We start from the raw sequence: 19,057 nt of genomic DNA on the forward strand, positions 1-19,057 counted from the left end.
AAAGTGAACAATAAACAAAAGACTATTTTTTGGTACTTGGCTATCATTCTGACAATCTTCCCATCTTGAAAGGTAAAAAAGGCGAGAGGCTTTTTTTCTTCCATATTCGTCACATGAGAAGATGCCTTTATTTACATATGATTGCTATAGGACAGAAGTGAACAGAAAGAAAACAGGACAGATAACCTAATGGAGGGTTGAGAAAATGGAGGATAAAACACAAATACTTTACATACTTCAAAAATTCAAGTAACTAAAATCCAGATAGTTTTTAAATTTGTACAAAGAAAGAAGATATAGTACTTGAAAATCTGCTAAGCTTAATACATATGACAGTAAATTCTGACTCTGTACCAATTACTCTAGATCTCAGATTTAGGCCTTCCAGCAACAGTATCTAAAACACTGAATATGTTTAAACAACTATAATATGGTGGTAGTGATGATGAACAAAATTTTCTAATTGATCTTTGAAAAAAAAATTCAAAATTGTGACATGTTGAATAATTGGAAGAGATAAAATAGGACAGGTCTTGATATTCTACTTTTTAAAATTCTTAATGGCAAATATTTAAAATAGAAATACAACTTTCTAGGGCCCAAAAATAAAATGGAACCAAAAATCTCATAACATACTTTCCCTGTTTTACAACAGCTAACAGCTTATACTAATTTACTGCTTCCATGAATCAGCTAACAATAGAGTTTGTAGCTAAGGTGCCAAATTCAGACAACCTCTCAGACATAAAATACTCCTGCTCATTAAATACCTGGAGGGGGGGAAAAAAGCAAAAGCAATTTATACTTTCTAAGCCAATTATATAATTTGGCAAAGTAACCCTATTTTTGTTACATTCTGTTATTTATTCTATTTTAGAAAGATTTCCACCAAAAATTATTAAATTATCAGTTTCAGGATTGAAAGTTACAAACCCAAAAGGATTTAATAGCAGATTTTGAAATATCAGTACCTAGTATGTTACCTAAATTACTAAAATCATCTTGTTAGCAAATTTTATTGAGAATACCATATTGAAATCTATTTATAAATAATTCTAAATTATTAAATTAAGAAACCTTTCTTTAGAAAGAAACACTTTTATTAATAGTATTTTAATCCTCTTAAAGGTCTAAATCCCTTATAGTGTACGTCTACCTTTAGATCCATCAACACGATTGCTATTTCTATTATAAATTGGTTTTAAGCAAAGGAAACAAGCTATGATAAGCTGAAGCTCTACTTGAAATCCAAAAACTTTTCATTATATGCTCAACTCAAAATATCTTGTTTTGTTATGTAAAAGTGTATAACTAGTTTGGACTTTTGAAATAGCATTAAAATAGGTTAACCTCTTGGACAATAAAATAGGGTTAGATCACTAAATTCAAAATGTAATCATGATCATATGGTAGTAGTTCCTCAAAAAATTAAAAATAGAATTACAACATTATCCAGCAATTCCACTTCTGGATATACACCCAAAAGAATTGAAAGCAGAGACTCAAAAAGATATGTTGAATCATAAACCCATGTCCACAGAAGGATTAATGACAAACTGTCAAAAGGTAGAAACCACTGAATGCTAAACAAAATGTAGTATATCCGTATAAAGAATATTACTTAGCTTTTTTAAAAAGGAGTGAAATTCTGACACATTTACAACATGGATGAACCTTGAAGACATGCTAAGTGAGATAAGCCAGTCACAAAAAGACAAATACTATATGATTCACTCACACAAGCTGCCTAGACTAGTTAAATTCATGGAGATCAACTACAATGGTGGTTTTCAGGAGCTGGAGGGAGGAGAATGGGAGTTGTTTAATGGGTATGGCGTCTCAGTTTTGCAAGATGAAAAGACTTTCTGAAGATTGGTTGCACAGCAATGTGAATATACTTAACAATTCTATAGAACTATATGCTTAAAAATGGTTAGGATGGTAAATTTTATGTTTTATGTATTCTACCATAATTTTAAAATGCTAACTATCATGATCAAATTCTAGCAACATACACTCAAGGATTAATGACTGAGTTATACCATCTGAATCATTAGTATCCAGACTATGGGACTATATTTATTCAGCATTTCCCAATCACTGTGTTGTGATTCTTCTTTGCTAGGAATTAGTAATTGGAATGAATATTTAGGTATCATTCAGGAATCAGTAATGAATGTCAAGGAAGAAAGGTTCACCATTTAATAAAACTTTTACTAAGTTGATAAGTATTACTGTAGTTCAAGAGCATTCATTCTTTATGAAATTTATATATTTGCTAAGGCCAAAGTCAACATGTAAGAGAGAGTACTCAATGACTCTGAGTGACTTTTACTTAAAACAAAAGAATGTTTTATCTTTGCCCCTCAAAACTTTGTATTTGGAAGTATTAGTCAACATTCCTCTTCTTTTTATGAGAATGTAATTGTTTAAACTTTACCAGACATTCATTTCTAGTAATATATGAGTCAATGAAGGAATAACATTTATATAATTTAAAGGTATTTAAAATCAGAAAGCAAATAATTTTGCAAATCTGTTAGAGGGAAATGCAAACCAAAACCTCGATGACATACCACTTCATATCCACTAAAATGGGCTATAATCAATACAAAAAACAATAACAAGTGTGGGTGAGGATGTGGAGTAACTGGAACCCTCAATTCACTACTAATGAGAATGTAAAATCATGCAACCACTGTGGAAAACAGGCAGTTCTTCAAACGGTTAAATGCAGTTTCCACATGACCCAGCAATTCCACTTTCCCAAAGAAGTGAAAAAGTATTCAAACAAAAATGTGTACACAAATGTTCAGAGAGGCATATTCACAATAGCCAAAATGTGAAAATAATCCAAATGTCCAACAGATGAATGGATAAACAAAATGTGGTAAAGGTTGAGTTCCCTTATCCAAAATGCTTAGGGCCAAAACTGTTTCAGATTTCAGGTGTTGTTTTTTTTTTTTTTTATTTTTGGAATATCTACATTAGACTTACTGGCTGAATATCCCAAATCTGAAAATCTGAATCACGCTGATGCTCAAATAGTTTTGGATTTTAAAACATTTCACATTTCAGATGCTCAACTTACATATTCAAATAATGGAATATTATTCAGCAATAGAAAGGAAAAAAATTCATTCATTCTACATCCTAAACATGGATGCATGCTAAAACATGAATAACTGAAAACATGCTAAGGGAAAGAAGCCAGTCACAAAGGCCACAATTTCTTGACTTGATTTATATGACTGAATATCCAGAAAAGTGAATGTGTAGAGAAAAAGTGGATTAAGGGTTTCCTGGGCTAAGGGGAATTGAAAGGAAGAGGTAACTGCTACAAGGTACAGGGTTTCTTTTTGTGGTAAGGAAAATGTTCTAAAATTAACTGTGGTGACAGTTGCACAACTCTGTGAATATATTAAAAACCACTGAATTGTATACTTTAAATGGCAAATTGTATGGTATATGAATTATATCTCAATAAAGCTGTCACCAAAAATTAACTTTTCTAAGATGACCTGAATTTTAAATAGTTTAATAGTTAAAAAATAGAAATGTGGTTTGTAGACCAGCAGTAGTGGTATCTCCTAGGAGATTGTTGGAAATGCAGAAATCTCCTACCCTACTCCAGACCTACTGAGAATCAGAGTGCATTTAACAAAATCTTTAGGCTATCATATGCTCAGTAACATTTGGAATGCATTTCTCTAACTAAAACCATTAATAATAAACATTTAAATTACCCCTACTACGTGAAAGGCATAATACTATAAAGTATAGAAAATGGAAAATTTGGGATTAAGAGATGCCAAGCAGATATACGGTGCCAGCTGGAAATAATTGTGTATGAAAAATTAAAAACAGAACAGCATAGCATCCATTTAATCCTTTTGATGGTGTCCAATTACAGGCTGAATATCTCTATTCTAAAAATCCTACAACCAAAATGTTCCAAAATCCAAAACTTTTTGAGTGCTGACATGAGGCCTTTGAGCATTTCCTTTGAGAAATGCTCACTGAAGCATTTCAGATTTTCAGATTAGGGAATAGTTCAACAAGTATAATGCAAATATTCCAAAATCAGAAAAAAAATCTAAAATCCAAAACACTTCTGGCCCCATACTTAACCTGTGTCTGTTTTTTCCTTTGCTGCTTATGCTTTTGGTATCATATGTAAAAACGCATTGTGTAATCCAAGATCACAAAGATTTATCTCTGTTTTGAGTTTTATAGTTTAGCTCTACATTTAGGTTCAATTCTAGTTACTTTTTGTATATGGTGTAAGGCAGGGGTCTCAGGGGTCTAATTTCATTCTTTCATCAACTTGTATATACCCTTTTCCCAGCACCATTTGTTACAAAGACATTCTTTTCCCATTGATTTGTCTTGGCATTCTTTATAAAATTTCTCTTTTCTCAAATGGTTACTAAATTTGTTAGGAAATAAATACTTAATTGTTAGCTATATAAGTCCTCACTTAACATCATATCGTAGAGAGATTCTTACAAACTGCAACTTTAAGCAAAACAATTTACAGCAGGTCCTTGAATAACATCATTTCTTTCAACACTGTCTCATGACGACATTGAAGAGGGGAAAAAAATAGTTTCATTAATACGTCATTTCACTTAAGTATATTTCCAAGAACTTATATATGACATTAAATGAAGACTTACTACATTTCTTTTGGTTTAGGGGGTACTGTGAATAAAAATTACTGAGATGCTAAGGGTGCTATGAACTGAGAAAGTATAGGAGTCTCTGGTTTAGTGTCTGATAAGTGGTTAAGACCACAGCTTCTACACCCAATCTGATGAGGTGCCAATCCTGCCTTTACCCTTACCAGCTGTTTGATTTGGGGGCAAGCTATTTAATGTTTCTTTGGTTTCTTCCATTATAAAATAGTGATGGTAATAGTTCCTACCTCACAGGACTGCTGTGAAGAACAAATAAGTTACCATTAATATAAAGAGGGTAGCATTAGCCAGCAAATAGAGGTATAAAAATGTTTTGCTGCCATCACCATCATCATAATTATGGTATTCTACTTAGTGCAATTATTAAGTAAATGGAAATTGTAAAAAACTTTGGATCTGATAGTTGACCACAGTTTCTGGTGCAGAAGGGAGGAGATATGGCAGGTGTAGGCACTGGGTAAGCTCAAAGAGTAGACCACCTCTACTTTGACTCAACGGTTCTGGGGCCTGTGGCTGTCAATCACTCCCAGGGCAAAAAAGAGAAAGAACGGGTCAACTCAAGTTTGCTTTCCATATTCTTACTAAAATACTTCATTTGCAAGTGATTTTTATTGTTGCAGTGACAAGAATTTTTTTACAAAGTTCTGAATGGACATTACTCTAATGTGAAAAACCCAACTGTAAAATAAAATTACTCAAAGGTGTGTATTAAAAGTCCTCCATCTCATTACCAAATCTAAGCATGTCAGCAAATGAGCACAAGACTCTAACACTACTTCTCATGAGTTTGCAGGAGGGCAAAGCACACAGATCAGAAAGAACATTCTGCTAATTAAACTGAAGCAGATGACTATGGAAGAGAAGGGCTTGTCACATGTAACATCCGTGCCAAGAATGATCAGATTAAATATGCAAAATGTGAAGTAAAGGTGTGAAAAAGCAGTAAGATGATACTCTAGACCTTAAATAGGCTACAAAAGTTCTGACAGTTTTCCTAATTATTCCCAGTAATGGACACAGGAGGCCAAAAGGCAGGCGGGAGAAATACATTTTTCTCCATTATGGGTGTTGAGCACTAGGGCTAAAATCATGCCTGTCTGAACACTGATCAGTTTCTGCAAAGGTTAATAGCAATTAAATGCAGCAAACTAGATTAAATGAGAAACAGGTCATGATACCACTGTACTTGCAAAGAGCACGATAAAGCATTTCTTTTAAATTCATCTTAATGCACAGGAAATCCAAAAAGAGCTACTATGAAGAACCTATTATCCAAAAAGAGCACCTCTGAGGAAACTTATTAAATGGGGAAGAAATCTCTCAAATGAAATTTTTAAAATAATGACACGCTGCACTAATTTAATTACCATCATTATTGTGTTGCTGCCTGAGAATAAGAATTGCTACATAAATACTAAAGATGTCTAAAAGAGTTTTTCTCCACAAAAGAAAACTACTATATGGTATATACACTTCTTTTATCTGGCAAAAATAATAAAGAGTCCACCTTGATATCTAAAGTGGGATATAAACACTAAAATGAGAACATGCATACTGAAACATAAAACTGTCATTAATATTTTGCTTCTTCCAGCCCAGTACATCTATGATCAAAAGAATATAGTAAATTACTTAGTAAGTGATGATTAAGATTGAACTATCTGGTAACTATAATACTCTGAGATCATTCTCTGAAGTGTATAAATCCTAAAGTATAAGCCTGAAGCATATTGGTAAATTTTTCAAACTTAAATACAAGAATATTTTTCCAAAAACCAAGTAGGCAATTGTGTATAGACACTCCTTTAACACATGAGCACATACCCTTAACTCTCTACATAAGACAGAAAATAAAAGGGACAGGCTCACACAATGGAAATTCAATTTACTTTGCTATCCTCAGGGTCTTCTAAACCATCAGGCCGACTAAGGTTTCGAGCAGGCTGGCTGCAGACAACATTATCTTCCAGTCCCCAAGAGGGGACTCTCACAGGTGGCCTTTGGATTTCATCTGGGTAAAAAGCACCATCTGCTCCATCTGTAATAAGAATTGTGGAAGGGTAGGATGAAACCAATTACTAACATTAGCTTCTCTATGTATAGATATGAAGAGCAAGATATAAACCACCTCTCTGGTGCATCAAAAAAAGATGGTCTTATTTTTAACCCAGGTGATTTTTAAAATTGTGAACAATATGTACTAAGCAAATAGACTACTCATTTTATAGTGCATCACTTCTAGAAGAGGCTAAGTTACTGTGTTAAATGTTAACATGACTAATTATACAAATAAAGTTTCTCTTAGAGTTGATTATACTAGCAGTTCTCTAATCTATGAAAATATAAACAACAAAAAACTCCAGATTCAGCTAACCCCAAACCAAAAATACTTTAATAACCTCTTGTTTCCTGTGTTGCATAAGGATTACCATATTGCAGAACTGGCTGTGCATTTGGCAGTGCAGGAATATGACCATTTTGCTCTGAGCATGTGTTGAGACCCTGTGAGACCTGCTGAGGACTCTGGGAAGTCTGACCTTCCATTTTCCTTTCTGCTTCATTTTCTACAGTCCTTTTTAGTTCCTAAAATTAACAAAAAACACAGATGAATATGCAAAGCAACAAAATACTTTATAAGAAAGGCAATATTAAAGCCAAAATATAACAATAAAATTATTTCCCTATTATGCAGCTGGAATGCAGATGGAAATACAGTTACAAAGGCTGGCTCTGAATTCTCATAAATTTACCTTCCACATATAACAAAATCACAAAGCAGGATAAGGTCCAATGTATTTTCAAATTTATTTGTGACAAGAAAGCATCCTTTTTATTGAGTTAATTTAGGGGGAACTGAATGTCTTACAACCTAGCTATTATTAAAATTTAAAAGTCTTAAAATAATAAAAACAAATTGCTTCCCTAGTGAATTCTATCAAATATTTAAGCTTAAAAAAAAATAATCCTGTATAATATTTTTCAAAAGTAATACTCCCAATTTATTTTACAAGGCCAGTCTTATTCTAACACCAAAACCAAACAAGGACATCACAAGAAAACTACAGACCTCAGCCCTCATAAATATTGATGCAAAAATCCTTATTAGTAAATCAAACCCAACAATATTAAAAAAAATTCATGACCAAATGGGTTTTATCACAAGAATACAAAGTTAGTTTAACATCCGAAAACCAATCAGTGTAATTCATGATGTTACAAGAATAAAGGGGAAAAAATGGTAATTTCAAGAGATACAAAAAACATTGTACAAAATTCAACACAAAAAAATCTCAGCAACCAAGGAATAAAAAAAGGAACTTCCTTAACTTAATATGAGGTATCTATAGAAAACCTATAGTGAACCTTGATGGCAAAAAACTAAATGCTTCTACTGAAAATCGTAACAACAATAATAAAGCAGGAATGTCTGCTCTCACCCCTTTTATTCAAAGTAGCCAGTGGATTAAAACAAAACTAAGATTACAGCAGACAGATTGGAAAGGAAGAAGTAAAACTGTCTTTATTCACAATGATACAATCATATATGTAAAAAAACCCTAAGAAATCTATAAAAACTAGGAAAATTAAGGAATTTAGCACAGTTGCAGTATACAAGGTCAATATGTAAAATCAATTGTATTTCTATGTATCAGCAACAATTAGAAAGTGAAATTTTTAATAATTCTATTTAGAGTAAAAACAGATAAAATATTTGGGGATAAATTCAACAAATGATGTGGAGTCATTACACCAAAAAGAACAAAACAATGCTGAGAGAAATTAAAGAGAGTATAAACAATTAGAGAGATATACCACGTTCATGCACTGAAGAACAATCTTTTTATGCTATTAATCTCCCCCAATAAACTATAGATTCATAGATTCAATGCAATCCCAACCAAAATCCCAGCAGGCTTTTGTACAAATTGATAATTCTAAAATGTACATGGAAATACAAAGATACTGGAATACCCCATATTTAAAAAACAGAATAAAGTTAAAGGACTTATACAACCTGATTTCAAGATTTACTATAAAACTACAGTAATATATACAGTATAGTATTGGCATAAGGATAAATGATAGATAAGAGGTTAGCAAACTTACTGAAAAGTGCCAATCAGTAGATTGTAGGCCTTTGTAGGCCATGCAGTTTCTGTTGCAACTACTGAAATCTGTCTCTCCTGTTGCAGCCACAGATAATACCTATCATGAATGGGCATGGCTACATGCTAATAAAGCTTTATTTACAAAAACAGTCCACAAGCCAGATTTGGCATATAGACCTTAGTTTACTGACCGTTGACAAAAAAAAAAAAAAAAATCAATAAAACAGGAGAGTCCAAAAATAGACCCATACTTATAGAGTTGATTTCCAACACTGAAAATATCTCAAGATGCAGAGGTAATTCAATGGAAGAAAAGGATGGAGTCTATATACAAATAAATGAACTTTGACTATGTACCATACTATACAAAAAATTAAATAGATCATAAATCTAAAATAAGAGCTAAAAGGATACAAATAGCATGAAACATTAAGACAAATATTAATAAACTGAACTACTTCAAAACTAAAAGGTTTTGCTCTTGAAAATATAATATTTTTAAAAATGAAAAGGCAAGCCATAGATTAAAAGAAAATACTCCCAAAATATCTGACAAAGGAGTTGTGTCTGGGATATATAAAGAACTGTTACAACCAAATACAACCAATGATGACAAACAAGCCAATTTAAAAAAAAATAGGTAAAAGATCTGGACACTTCACAAAGGAATGGCCTATAAGCACATGAAAAGATGCTCATCATCACTAGTTTCAGGGATATTAAAACTAAAACCACAATGAGATAACACTGCACACTCACTAGAATGACTAAAATTAAAGACCGACAATGATACCAAGTGCTAGTGAGGATATGGAGCAATTGGAATGTTCATACACTGCTAGTGGGAATGGAAAATGGCACAGCCACTGTGGAAAACAATTTGGCTGTTTCGTAAAAACATACACTTACCATGTAAAGCCAGCAATTCCACTCCTAGGTATCTACCCAAGAAAAATGAAAACATATGACCACAAAAAGACCTGTATGAGAATGTTCACAGCAGCATTACTCATAATAGCAAAACATCAAGAATAATCTAAATGTCCATCAGCTGGTAAAAAGATTAAGGTCCATCAACCAGTGAATGGACAAATTCTGCATGACTGCAATTATACCAAATGCTAGAAATGGTAAAAATATAGTAACAAAGTAGATCAGTGGTTTTCTCGGACTGAGGGTAGCAGGAGGGGATGACTACAAATGAGCATGAAGGAACGTTATGCAGTGATGGAAATGGTCTGTAGCTTGAGTGTAGTGGTAATTACAGAACTATGCGTATTTACCAAAAGTCATCAAATTGCATTTAAAATGAGTGGGTTTTATTATTATATGTAAATTATACCTCAATACAGCAGTTCAAAAATCAACCAGAAGCATTATTAATAAAATATATGGGAATAAAAATTTAGTCTGTAAAGTTTAGCTGGTTTTGCTGATTGTCATATCTTGGAAGTAGAGATGAGACTCAATGTTAACAGATTTTTAGCTACATAAATGACCAAAAACATACCAAGTGGCCTTAAAATGGGAGGAGTCATCATGATGAAGAGCAAAACTGATAAACATAATGAAAACTGCAAGTCAATTTAGGTTTGAGAACATGTATGTGAATTAAAAGTTCTTCCTGAACTAGCCCGTTCATAATATACAACATGTCCACCCTTCGACTATGCCAGGCACTGCGGTAAAACTGTGAGGTTAAGGTGGCATTCCCACCTTAGAATCACTCATTATTTTAATGCAAACATAAGACATGTAAAACTTTAGGGAAAAAAGAAAGAAAATACTCATTCACAATGTCTAACACACCATCTATTATATAGCAGGCACTGTCCTAGGAACTAGAGATACAAAGATTAATTTGGCATGGATTTTTGCCTACAAGGAATTCAGTCTAACAGAAGATAGAACTAGACAGATAATTAACAATTGTGATAAGTGAACTTGGTAGAGAGATGAACATAAAATGCAATGTATCAAAATGAAAACACTGTATACTGGAAAAAGACTATAGAGAAGAGCCATTTGATTTGGATCTTAATGAATTTTCACAAGTAGATAAAAAGCATTCTAGATATAAAGCATACAAAAAGAATACAGAAGATATGAGAAATAATAACATATTTCAAGCTTGGTAAATAAATGGTATGGCTAAAGCAAAGGAACCATATTAAGAGTAGCAAGAGATACAGCTGAAAAGATAAGTTGGGGGTCAGATGTGCCAAATCTGCCATACAATTAATTTACTACAATGGGCCTTCAGGTTTTTTAACAACAACAACATGGTAAAAATGGTCCTTGGTAAGATTAATCTAGCAAAACAATAGTGGGCGTATTAAAAACAAGAAGCAAGTAAATAGGGAGGCAGCACAGCATGGTAGAACAAAGTAAAGCTGACCTAAATTCGATCATCAGATCATTAGCACTAATAACCCTCAAGAATTTATCTTCTCTAAGCCTTGGGGGACTAGGAAAAAATGTTTAGAACATAGCAAGCATTCAAAAGATGTCTCCTCATCTCTTGCCCTGACTCAAAAACCCAAGAAGCTGCTATAGTAATTCAAGACCGTGAAAGTGGCATGTGAATACAGAAAAAGGGAGAAGTTAAATCCAAAAAATATTTCAACATGCATGACTCAAGAGAAAGAGAAAAAAGGGCACAAAAGGAGTGAGTTAGAGATGATAAAATACTTCTACAGAAGATTAAGCAAATTAACTTAGAAAACTATGGTTAAATTCTTCTATAAGCAAATAATAAACTCCCCAAATGGAGTCAAGTTTCATCAAAAGATTTATTGCACATATTGGTACAGTCAAGCAACTTTGCTGAGATGTCAACCTAATATAAAGTTTACTATAGTACTCCTCCCTCTACCATCAAAGATACAATAAATCCTTTGCAAATAGGATGCAGGGTAAGAAATGGACCAGTAAAAAGCAGCTTTGATTCCTCATGAAGGAAACAAAATACAGGGACATAAACGAGACAGTTAAAATAAGACCCTTTTGCAAATCAGGAGATTGAACTCTCTGCTAGATTCTATGTAAGAGGATAATGAAACAGGAAATTGTGGCTGAAGATGGAACTAGAGAGGTAAGTAGAGGCCAGATTAAGAGAAACTAAAACATAACTAAATACAATATATAATCATGAATTAGATCAGGCAGAAAAATGCTATAAAGGATAAAAACTGTAACATGGCTATCAGAAAGAAAGTCCTTGTTCTTAGGACACAATGTGCTACAATGTCCTCGACTTCCGGTTACTGTCAAATTGTTGAAGAAAAATACATACACACACACACACACACAGTGGGTGGGTAAAGAATATATATGACAGTTCACTGTACTACTTTTTTCACCTTCAGTTTGAAACTACATAAAATTCAAGAGCCTCTATATTCAAAAATAACTAGATTCAACATATAACGTCAGGAGAAATAATGAAAGAGAAAAACCTCCTTTTCAAGAACAACAAAAATACTTTAGAATAAACTTTAAAAAATCGTTTCAAATGTACATGAAGAAAATTATTTTTAAAATTTCTGGAAAGACATAAAAGTAGACTAAAAAAACATACCACATATTCCTTATTCTTCATTAAGAAGTAGAAATAACACCAAGGTGTTAGTTACCTTTAATTTATATACTTAATATCAATAAAAATACCAACAATCTTCTTCTGGAGCTAGAAAAGTTGACATTAAAATCGATATAAAAAATAAACATGCAAGAAAAGCTAGGAAACACTGAAAAGAAAGAATTATGGAAGGGATTAACCCTACCACAAAGCTATCATTAAAACAGCATAGTATTAATATGAATAGACAGACTGATGGAACAGTACTCAAAGTACAAAAAAAGACACAACTACATGTGGAAATATATAATAAAGGTGGTATCTCAAATTGCTGATAGAAAAAGGGGCACTTTGTGGCCAAATATTAGGTTATTAAGTATGGAATACCCAATTTCCTTAAGTACTGACAGTTGATATCTTTGACACTTTTTGGGTTTTTTTTTCCTGTTTTTGTTTAACTGTGAAGGTATATCCTCATTCTTTCAAATGCAGTTTGGCTTGTGATTATCTTTCAAAAAAATTTTTTGTAGACCAATTTTTGTGAAATTATGGATATGTCAAAAATTCATGTTGTTTTTGACTATGAATTCCATCCTGAAACCAATGCAGCACAGACAGCTTAAAACATCAACGAAGTATTTGGGAAGAATGTGACTAATGAATGCACAGTCCATCAATGGTTTGAGTACTTCCATTCTGATGATTTTCATCTTGAAAATGAGCCATGTGGGCAACCTGAGACTAAGGTGGATAATGAGGAGCTAAAAGCTGTAATGGAAGCGAATCCATCTCAACCTATGCATGAATTAGCAGCAAGCTCTGACGTTACTATTCCAACAATATTGGACCATTTGAAACAAATCGGCAAGGGAAAGAAGCTAGACAGATGTGTTGTGCATGAATTAAAGGAGCGTCAGCACAGAAATCATCTCGAAGCTTGCCTTTCTTTGATGTCACAACATAAATGCGAATCATTCCTACACTCTATCATTACATGTGATGAAAAACAGATTCTTTTTGACAATCTCAAGTGTTTGGCACAATGGTTGGATAAAGATGAAGTGGCAAAACACAGTCCAAAACTGAATATTCATTTTAAAAAAGCTAATGGTGTCTGTTTGGTGGTACAGTGCTGGTATTATCCACTATGGCTTCATGAAACCTGGTCAATCAAATACAGAAGATGTCTACTGCAACCAATTGAACAAAATAATGAGGACACTTGTGATTAAGCATCTGACATTGGTCAACAGAGAAGGCCAATCCTCCTGCAAGACCACATGCTGCAAAAACAACGCTGCTCAAACTACAAAAGTTGGACTTGGAAACTCTCTGTCATCCACCATGTTCATCAGACCTTGTACCAACTGACTGACCACTTCTTCCAGGGTTTGAACCACTTCTTACAAGGAAAAATATTTAATTCTCAACAAGCTGTGGAAAACGCCTTTTATGATTTCATCACCACTGGCTCTCCAGGCTTCTTGGCTACTGGCATAAGCAAGCTAGCGTTAAGATGGCAGAAACTGTGCTGATAGTTTAGGCGCATACTTTAATTGTACTGCTTCTTGTTTGGGATATAACAAACTAAAGTTTTGATTAAGAATCGTACATTTCATATTTAATGACATAACAGAAATATCCAGCAATTGTCCCTGTGAACAAATACAAAATTGAACTATCTACACAAGCAAGCACCTTCAGAAGAACTGAAAATCAGGTAAGCAATCATACTACCTGGTTTTAGCATTATATCAAGTAAAGAGGCACTGAAGAAAACAGAAAAGACAATCTTACATTGCCTATGCCACTGCTCCTCCATCCCCCAGCAGTGCCACACCAGCATGCCCAGTGGAGAATCTATGTGCCCAGGGGAAGGAGAGTGAAGTGACTGTGGGACTATGCACTGAAACTCAGGGCTGCCCTGGCACAGGGAAATATAGCACAGGGCAGAATTCTTATAGTGCCCATGGAGGGAGCATTAGAACAGCCCAGCCAAGCAGAAATCCTCCTGGAGTTCTGACTAGCCCATCACCACATAAAAAAGCACCCTGGGACCTGGACTAAATTTGTAAGGTAGTCAGGCCACAAGGGCTGCAGTCCTTGGGCAATTCCTACAGCTGTGCTGGCTAGGAGCCAGCGAAATTAGGGTGCACAACCACAGGCAGTGCAACTCAGGGAGTCTTCTTCCATGTGGGGTAAGGAAAGGGAAAAGATCAGAGGATTTTGTTTTTCAACTTAGGTACAAGCTCAACCACAGTAAAATAAAGAATCAAACAAACTCCTGACGCTCCTGAGTCTAGGCCTTAGTTCCTGAAAGGCATTTCTTGACCCACCCTGGGCCAGAAAGTAACATGCTGCCCTAAAGAGAAAAACTGAGTACTGGCAAGATTCACTCCCTGCTGTTCAAAGAGCCCTTGGGCTTTGAATAAACACCAGAAGTAGCCAGGCAAAAGTCAACACGGGCTTTAGATGAGACTAGACTGGCTTCAAGTGTGACCTGGCACTGGTGGCCACAAGAGAGGAGGCCACATGCACTCCTCACCCAACTCCATCAGTCCAGCACAGAATGTGAGGGAAGAGAGTCAGAAAGAAACTTTGCCTGGTCATCCAGGGAATTCTCCCATATCTTACTTGGAGTCAGTATACCAGGAGTCTGGAAGAATCATAGCACTAGGGTATAGTGATCAAAGATATAGATCACAACATTCAATTTCCTCTGAATACCTAGGAAAGCCTTCTCCAGAAGAATGGGTTCAAACAAGCCCAGACTGTGAAAATTAAAACAAATACCTAACTCTTCAATGCCCAGACATCAACAAACATTCATAAGCCTCAAGAACATTCAGGAAAACATGACCTCAAGAAACAAACTAAGTAAGATACCAGTGACCAATCCTAGAGCCATGGATATATGTGACCTTTTAAGACTATTCAAAATAGCTGTCCTGAAGAAGCTCAATTAACTTTAAGACAATACAGAGAAGGAATACAGAAGCCTATCAAGAAATTTAACAAAGAAATGGAAATTAAAAAATTTAAAAAATGGAAATTTAAAAAATCAACTAGAAATTCTAGAGCTGAAGAATTCACTTGACAAACTAAGAAATTCATCAGTCTCTCAACAACAGAACTGAACAAACTGAAGAAAGAATAAATGAGTTTGGATATTCATATGCAGAAGACTGAAATTAGACCCTTACCTCTCACCATGTACAAAAACCAAAACAAAATGAATTCAAGGGGGCATGGGCAATATATCTAACCTTAACATTTGTACCCCCATCATATGCTGAAATATTTAAAAAAAAAAAAAAAAGACTTAAATCTAAGACCAGAAACTATGAAACTACTAAAAGAAAACATTAGCGAAACCCTGCAAGACAGTGGTCTAGGCAATGATTTCTTGAGTAATAACCCCAAAGCACAGAAAATCAAAGCAAAATTAGATACATGGAATCACATCAAGCTAAAAAGCTTCTGCACAGCAAAAAAAACAATCTACAAAGTGAAGAGACAATCCATAGAATGGAAGAAAATATTTGTGAATTACTCGTCTAAGAAGGGATTAATAACTAGAATACTTAAGGAGCTCTAACAACTCAATAGAAAAAAATGGGGAAAGGATCTGAATAGACATTTCTCAAAATAAGACATACAAAAGGCCAACAGATAAATGAAAAAGTTTTCAACATCATTAGTAATCAGAGAAATGCAAATCAAAACTACAATAAGATGGCATCTCACCCCCAGTTAAAATGACATCACAAAGACAGGAAATAACGAATACTAGCCATGTGGAGAAAGGGGAACGCTCATACACTGTTGGTGGGAATGTACATTAGTGCAACCACTATGGAGAACAGTGTAGAGGGTCCTCAAAAAACTAAAAACAGAACTACCATGTGACCTAGCAATCCCACTGCTGGGTTTATACCTAAAGGAGGGGAAATCTGCACTATCATGTTTACTGCACCACTATTCACAATAGCCAAGATTAAGAATCAACCTAAGTGTCCACCAATGGATGAGCAGATAAAGAAATTATGGTCATATACATAATGGAATATTATATAGCCACAAAAAATAAAATCTTGCCACTTGCAACACCATGGCTGGAACTGGAGAATATTGTGTTAAGTGAAATAAGCCAACCACAGAAAAATAAATCTCAAGCACAGAAAGATAAATCTCACATGTTCTCACTCAAATATGGGAGCTATATATTAAAAACTGATCTCATGGAGACAGAGAGTAGAATGATTGTCACCCAAAGGCTGGGAAGGGTAGTGCGGAGAGGCAGGGATAAAATGTGGATGGTTAATGAATTTAAAAATACAGTTAGAATGAACAATATTTGATAGCACAACAAAATGACTAAAGTCAACAGTAAATTAGGGTATACTTTAAAATAACTAAAAGAATGGAATTGGAATGTTCCTAACATAAAGAAATAATTAATGTCTGAAGTGAAAGATACCCCAATTACCCTGATTTGATTAATTCACACTGTATACCTTTATCAAATCATCACATGTGCCCTATAAAGATATACAACTACTATGTACCCACAATAATTAAAAAGAAAAAAAAGAGCATTTTTATCAATGTATTGGGACAATTGGATAGCAATTTAGAAAGAGGTAAAATAGATCCATTCCTTATGCCATACCAAAGAACAAATTCTAAATGCATAAGAGATCTGAATGTCCAAAAAAAAAAAAAAAGAAAGAAAAAAGAAAGAAACTATACAAGTATTAGAACAAAACATACGTAAATTCCTCTATAACCTGGGTATAGGAAATGCTTTCAATGCTAAAAATTCAGATGAAATACATAAGTGATTCTCAAAGCTGAGAATAATTCAGAATCACCTGGAAGGTTTGTCAACACATATTTGGAGGCATCACCCCCCAGAATTTCTGATTCAGCAGGTCTGGTGGATGGGTAGTGTCCAAGAATCTGCATTTCTAACAAGTTATTGCTAGTCAAGGCAGTACCACACTTTACTCAAAAATAAGGAACTTTTGCATGGTAAAAGCAGTGTAAGCATAGTCAAAAGACAAATGATAAAACTGGGAGGAAATCTTTGCAACATATATTAACTCTCATACACAAATAAAGAGCTAATACCTCTAGTAAAGTAAAAACTATATATAACAAATTGAGTGAACCAAAAATCTTACAGAATAATGAGCCAAAGACAAGAACTCACAAAAAAGATATAATTAAGATGTTTAATCTCAGTCATAACAGAGATATAAATTAGAAAACTGCATTAAGATACCATTCCTCATCTATCATTCATGCAAAAGTTAGAAAGCCTGATTACAATTTCTATGGGGAAACCGGTCCACTTCTCACACATTGCTAGTGGAAATGCAAAATATTAATATTACAAACCCAGTGAAAGGGCAGTCTCTAACAAAACTATACCTACATTTACCATTCAATCCAGCAATCATACTTCTAGGAATTTACTCTGAAGGCACCCCCCAAACAACAGAAAAGTATATGTGCATAAAATCATCAATTGTAGCATTATTTGTAAAATAACAGAAACTACCAAAATGCCCAAATACAGGAGTTTGGGCATGTGTTTATATATACCATAAATTATATATAAATAATAGAGTACTGTACAGCTATTAAAAAGACTGAGGATTTCTATGAATTTCATTCATGGAGGGATGTTCAGAATATACTGTCAAGTGAAAAAAGCATACACAGGTTGAGCATCCCTACTCCAAAAATCCAAAATTCGAAATGCTCTAAAATTCAAATTTTTTGAGCCCTTACAGTAGTAGAAAGTTCCACACCTGCTACATTATTTTTTCACTGTACTAAAGAGTAAAAAAACATGACATACCATAAGCACACACATGTGAGTAAGTGTAAGAAAATGACCTCTTATCTGTAGCATATAAATTCAAGGTCAGGAATAACGGCGATGCCAAACCACCAGATTGTCCATATGGGTAGCTGAGATAGTGACACCTTTTTTTGTTCTCTGATGGCTCAATAATATTGTTTCATGCACAAAATTATTAAAAATATTGTATAAAACTACCTTTAGGCTATGTTTATGAAACAAATGAACTTTATGTTTAGACTTGGGTCCCCTTCCCCAAGATATCTCATTTATGTGCAAATATTCCAAAATCCAAAAACAAATACGAAATCCGAAACACTTCTGGTCCCAAGCATTTCAGATAAGGAATATTCAACCTCTACTAACTTTTCAGGAAAACAGAAAAGGAAATAAGAAAACCAACATGTGCTTATTTTTGAAAAAGAAACACAAAAAGGTAAAAACTGGATTGGGAAAGGATAGAGTGGAAGTGGGTAGGAGAAAAGTGATATCTCTATACCTTTCTGTATAGTTTGGACTTTGGAAAAACATGTTAATGTTCTACATCTTCAACAAATAAAAATCACCAACGATGGGGATAAAAATCTGAAACTGAACCCAAACAGAAACAAATATACCCACAAACATTTCAAAAGAGAATGATATAGCAGCACAATTCATAATTGCAAGGCTGTGGAAACAGCCCAAGTGCCCATCAATCCAAGAATGGATTAATAAAATGTGGTATATGTATACCATGGAGTACTATTCAGCTCTAAGAAACAACGGTGATATAGCACATCTTATATTTTCCTGG

General features: G+C 34.0%; 1 protein-coding gene across 6 annotated transcripts in view; it reads right to left on the reverse strand.

Moving 5' to 3' along the window:
- TAX1BP1 (Tax1 binding protein 1) overlaps positions 1 to 19,057 on the reverse strand; it is an 85,014-nt gene that overhangs the window by 2,778 nt on the left and 63,179 nt on the right. For 4 of the 6 annotated variants that reach the window (XM_076006339.1, XM_012773388.3, XM_020289888.2 and 1 more), the window contains 2 exons: positions 7,100 to 7,283; positions 6,590 to 6,738 (listed from right to left, as the gene is read on the reverse strand). In XM_076006339.1, the coding sequence (XP_075862454.1) occupies positions 6,590 to 6,738; positions 7,100 to 7,283 (333 nt within the window). The remainder of the gene's footprint in view (positions 1 to 6,589; positions 6,739 to 7,099; positions 7,284 to 19,057) is intronic. The other 2 variants (XM_012773389.3, XM_076006341.1) reach the window with 2 other exon arrangements.

This window comes from Microcebus murinus, chromosome 9 (assembly GCF_040939455.1).
Source record: "Microcebus murinus isolate Inina chromosome 9, M.murinus_Inina_mat1.0, whole genome shotgun sequence".
NCBI classification, from domain to species: Eukaryota; Metazoa; Chordata; class Mammalia; order Primates; family Cheirogaleidae; genus Microcebus; species Microcebus murinus.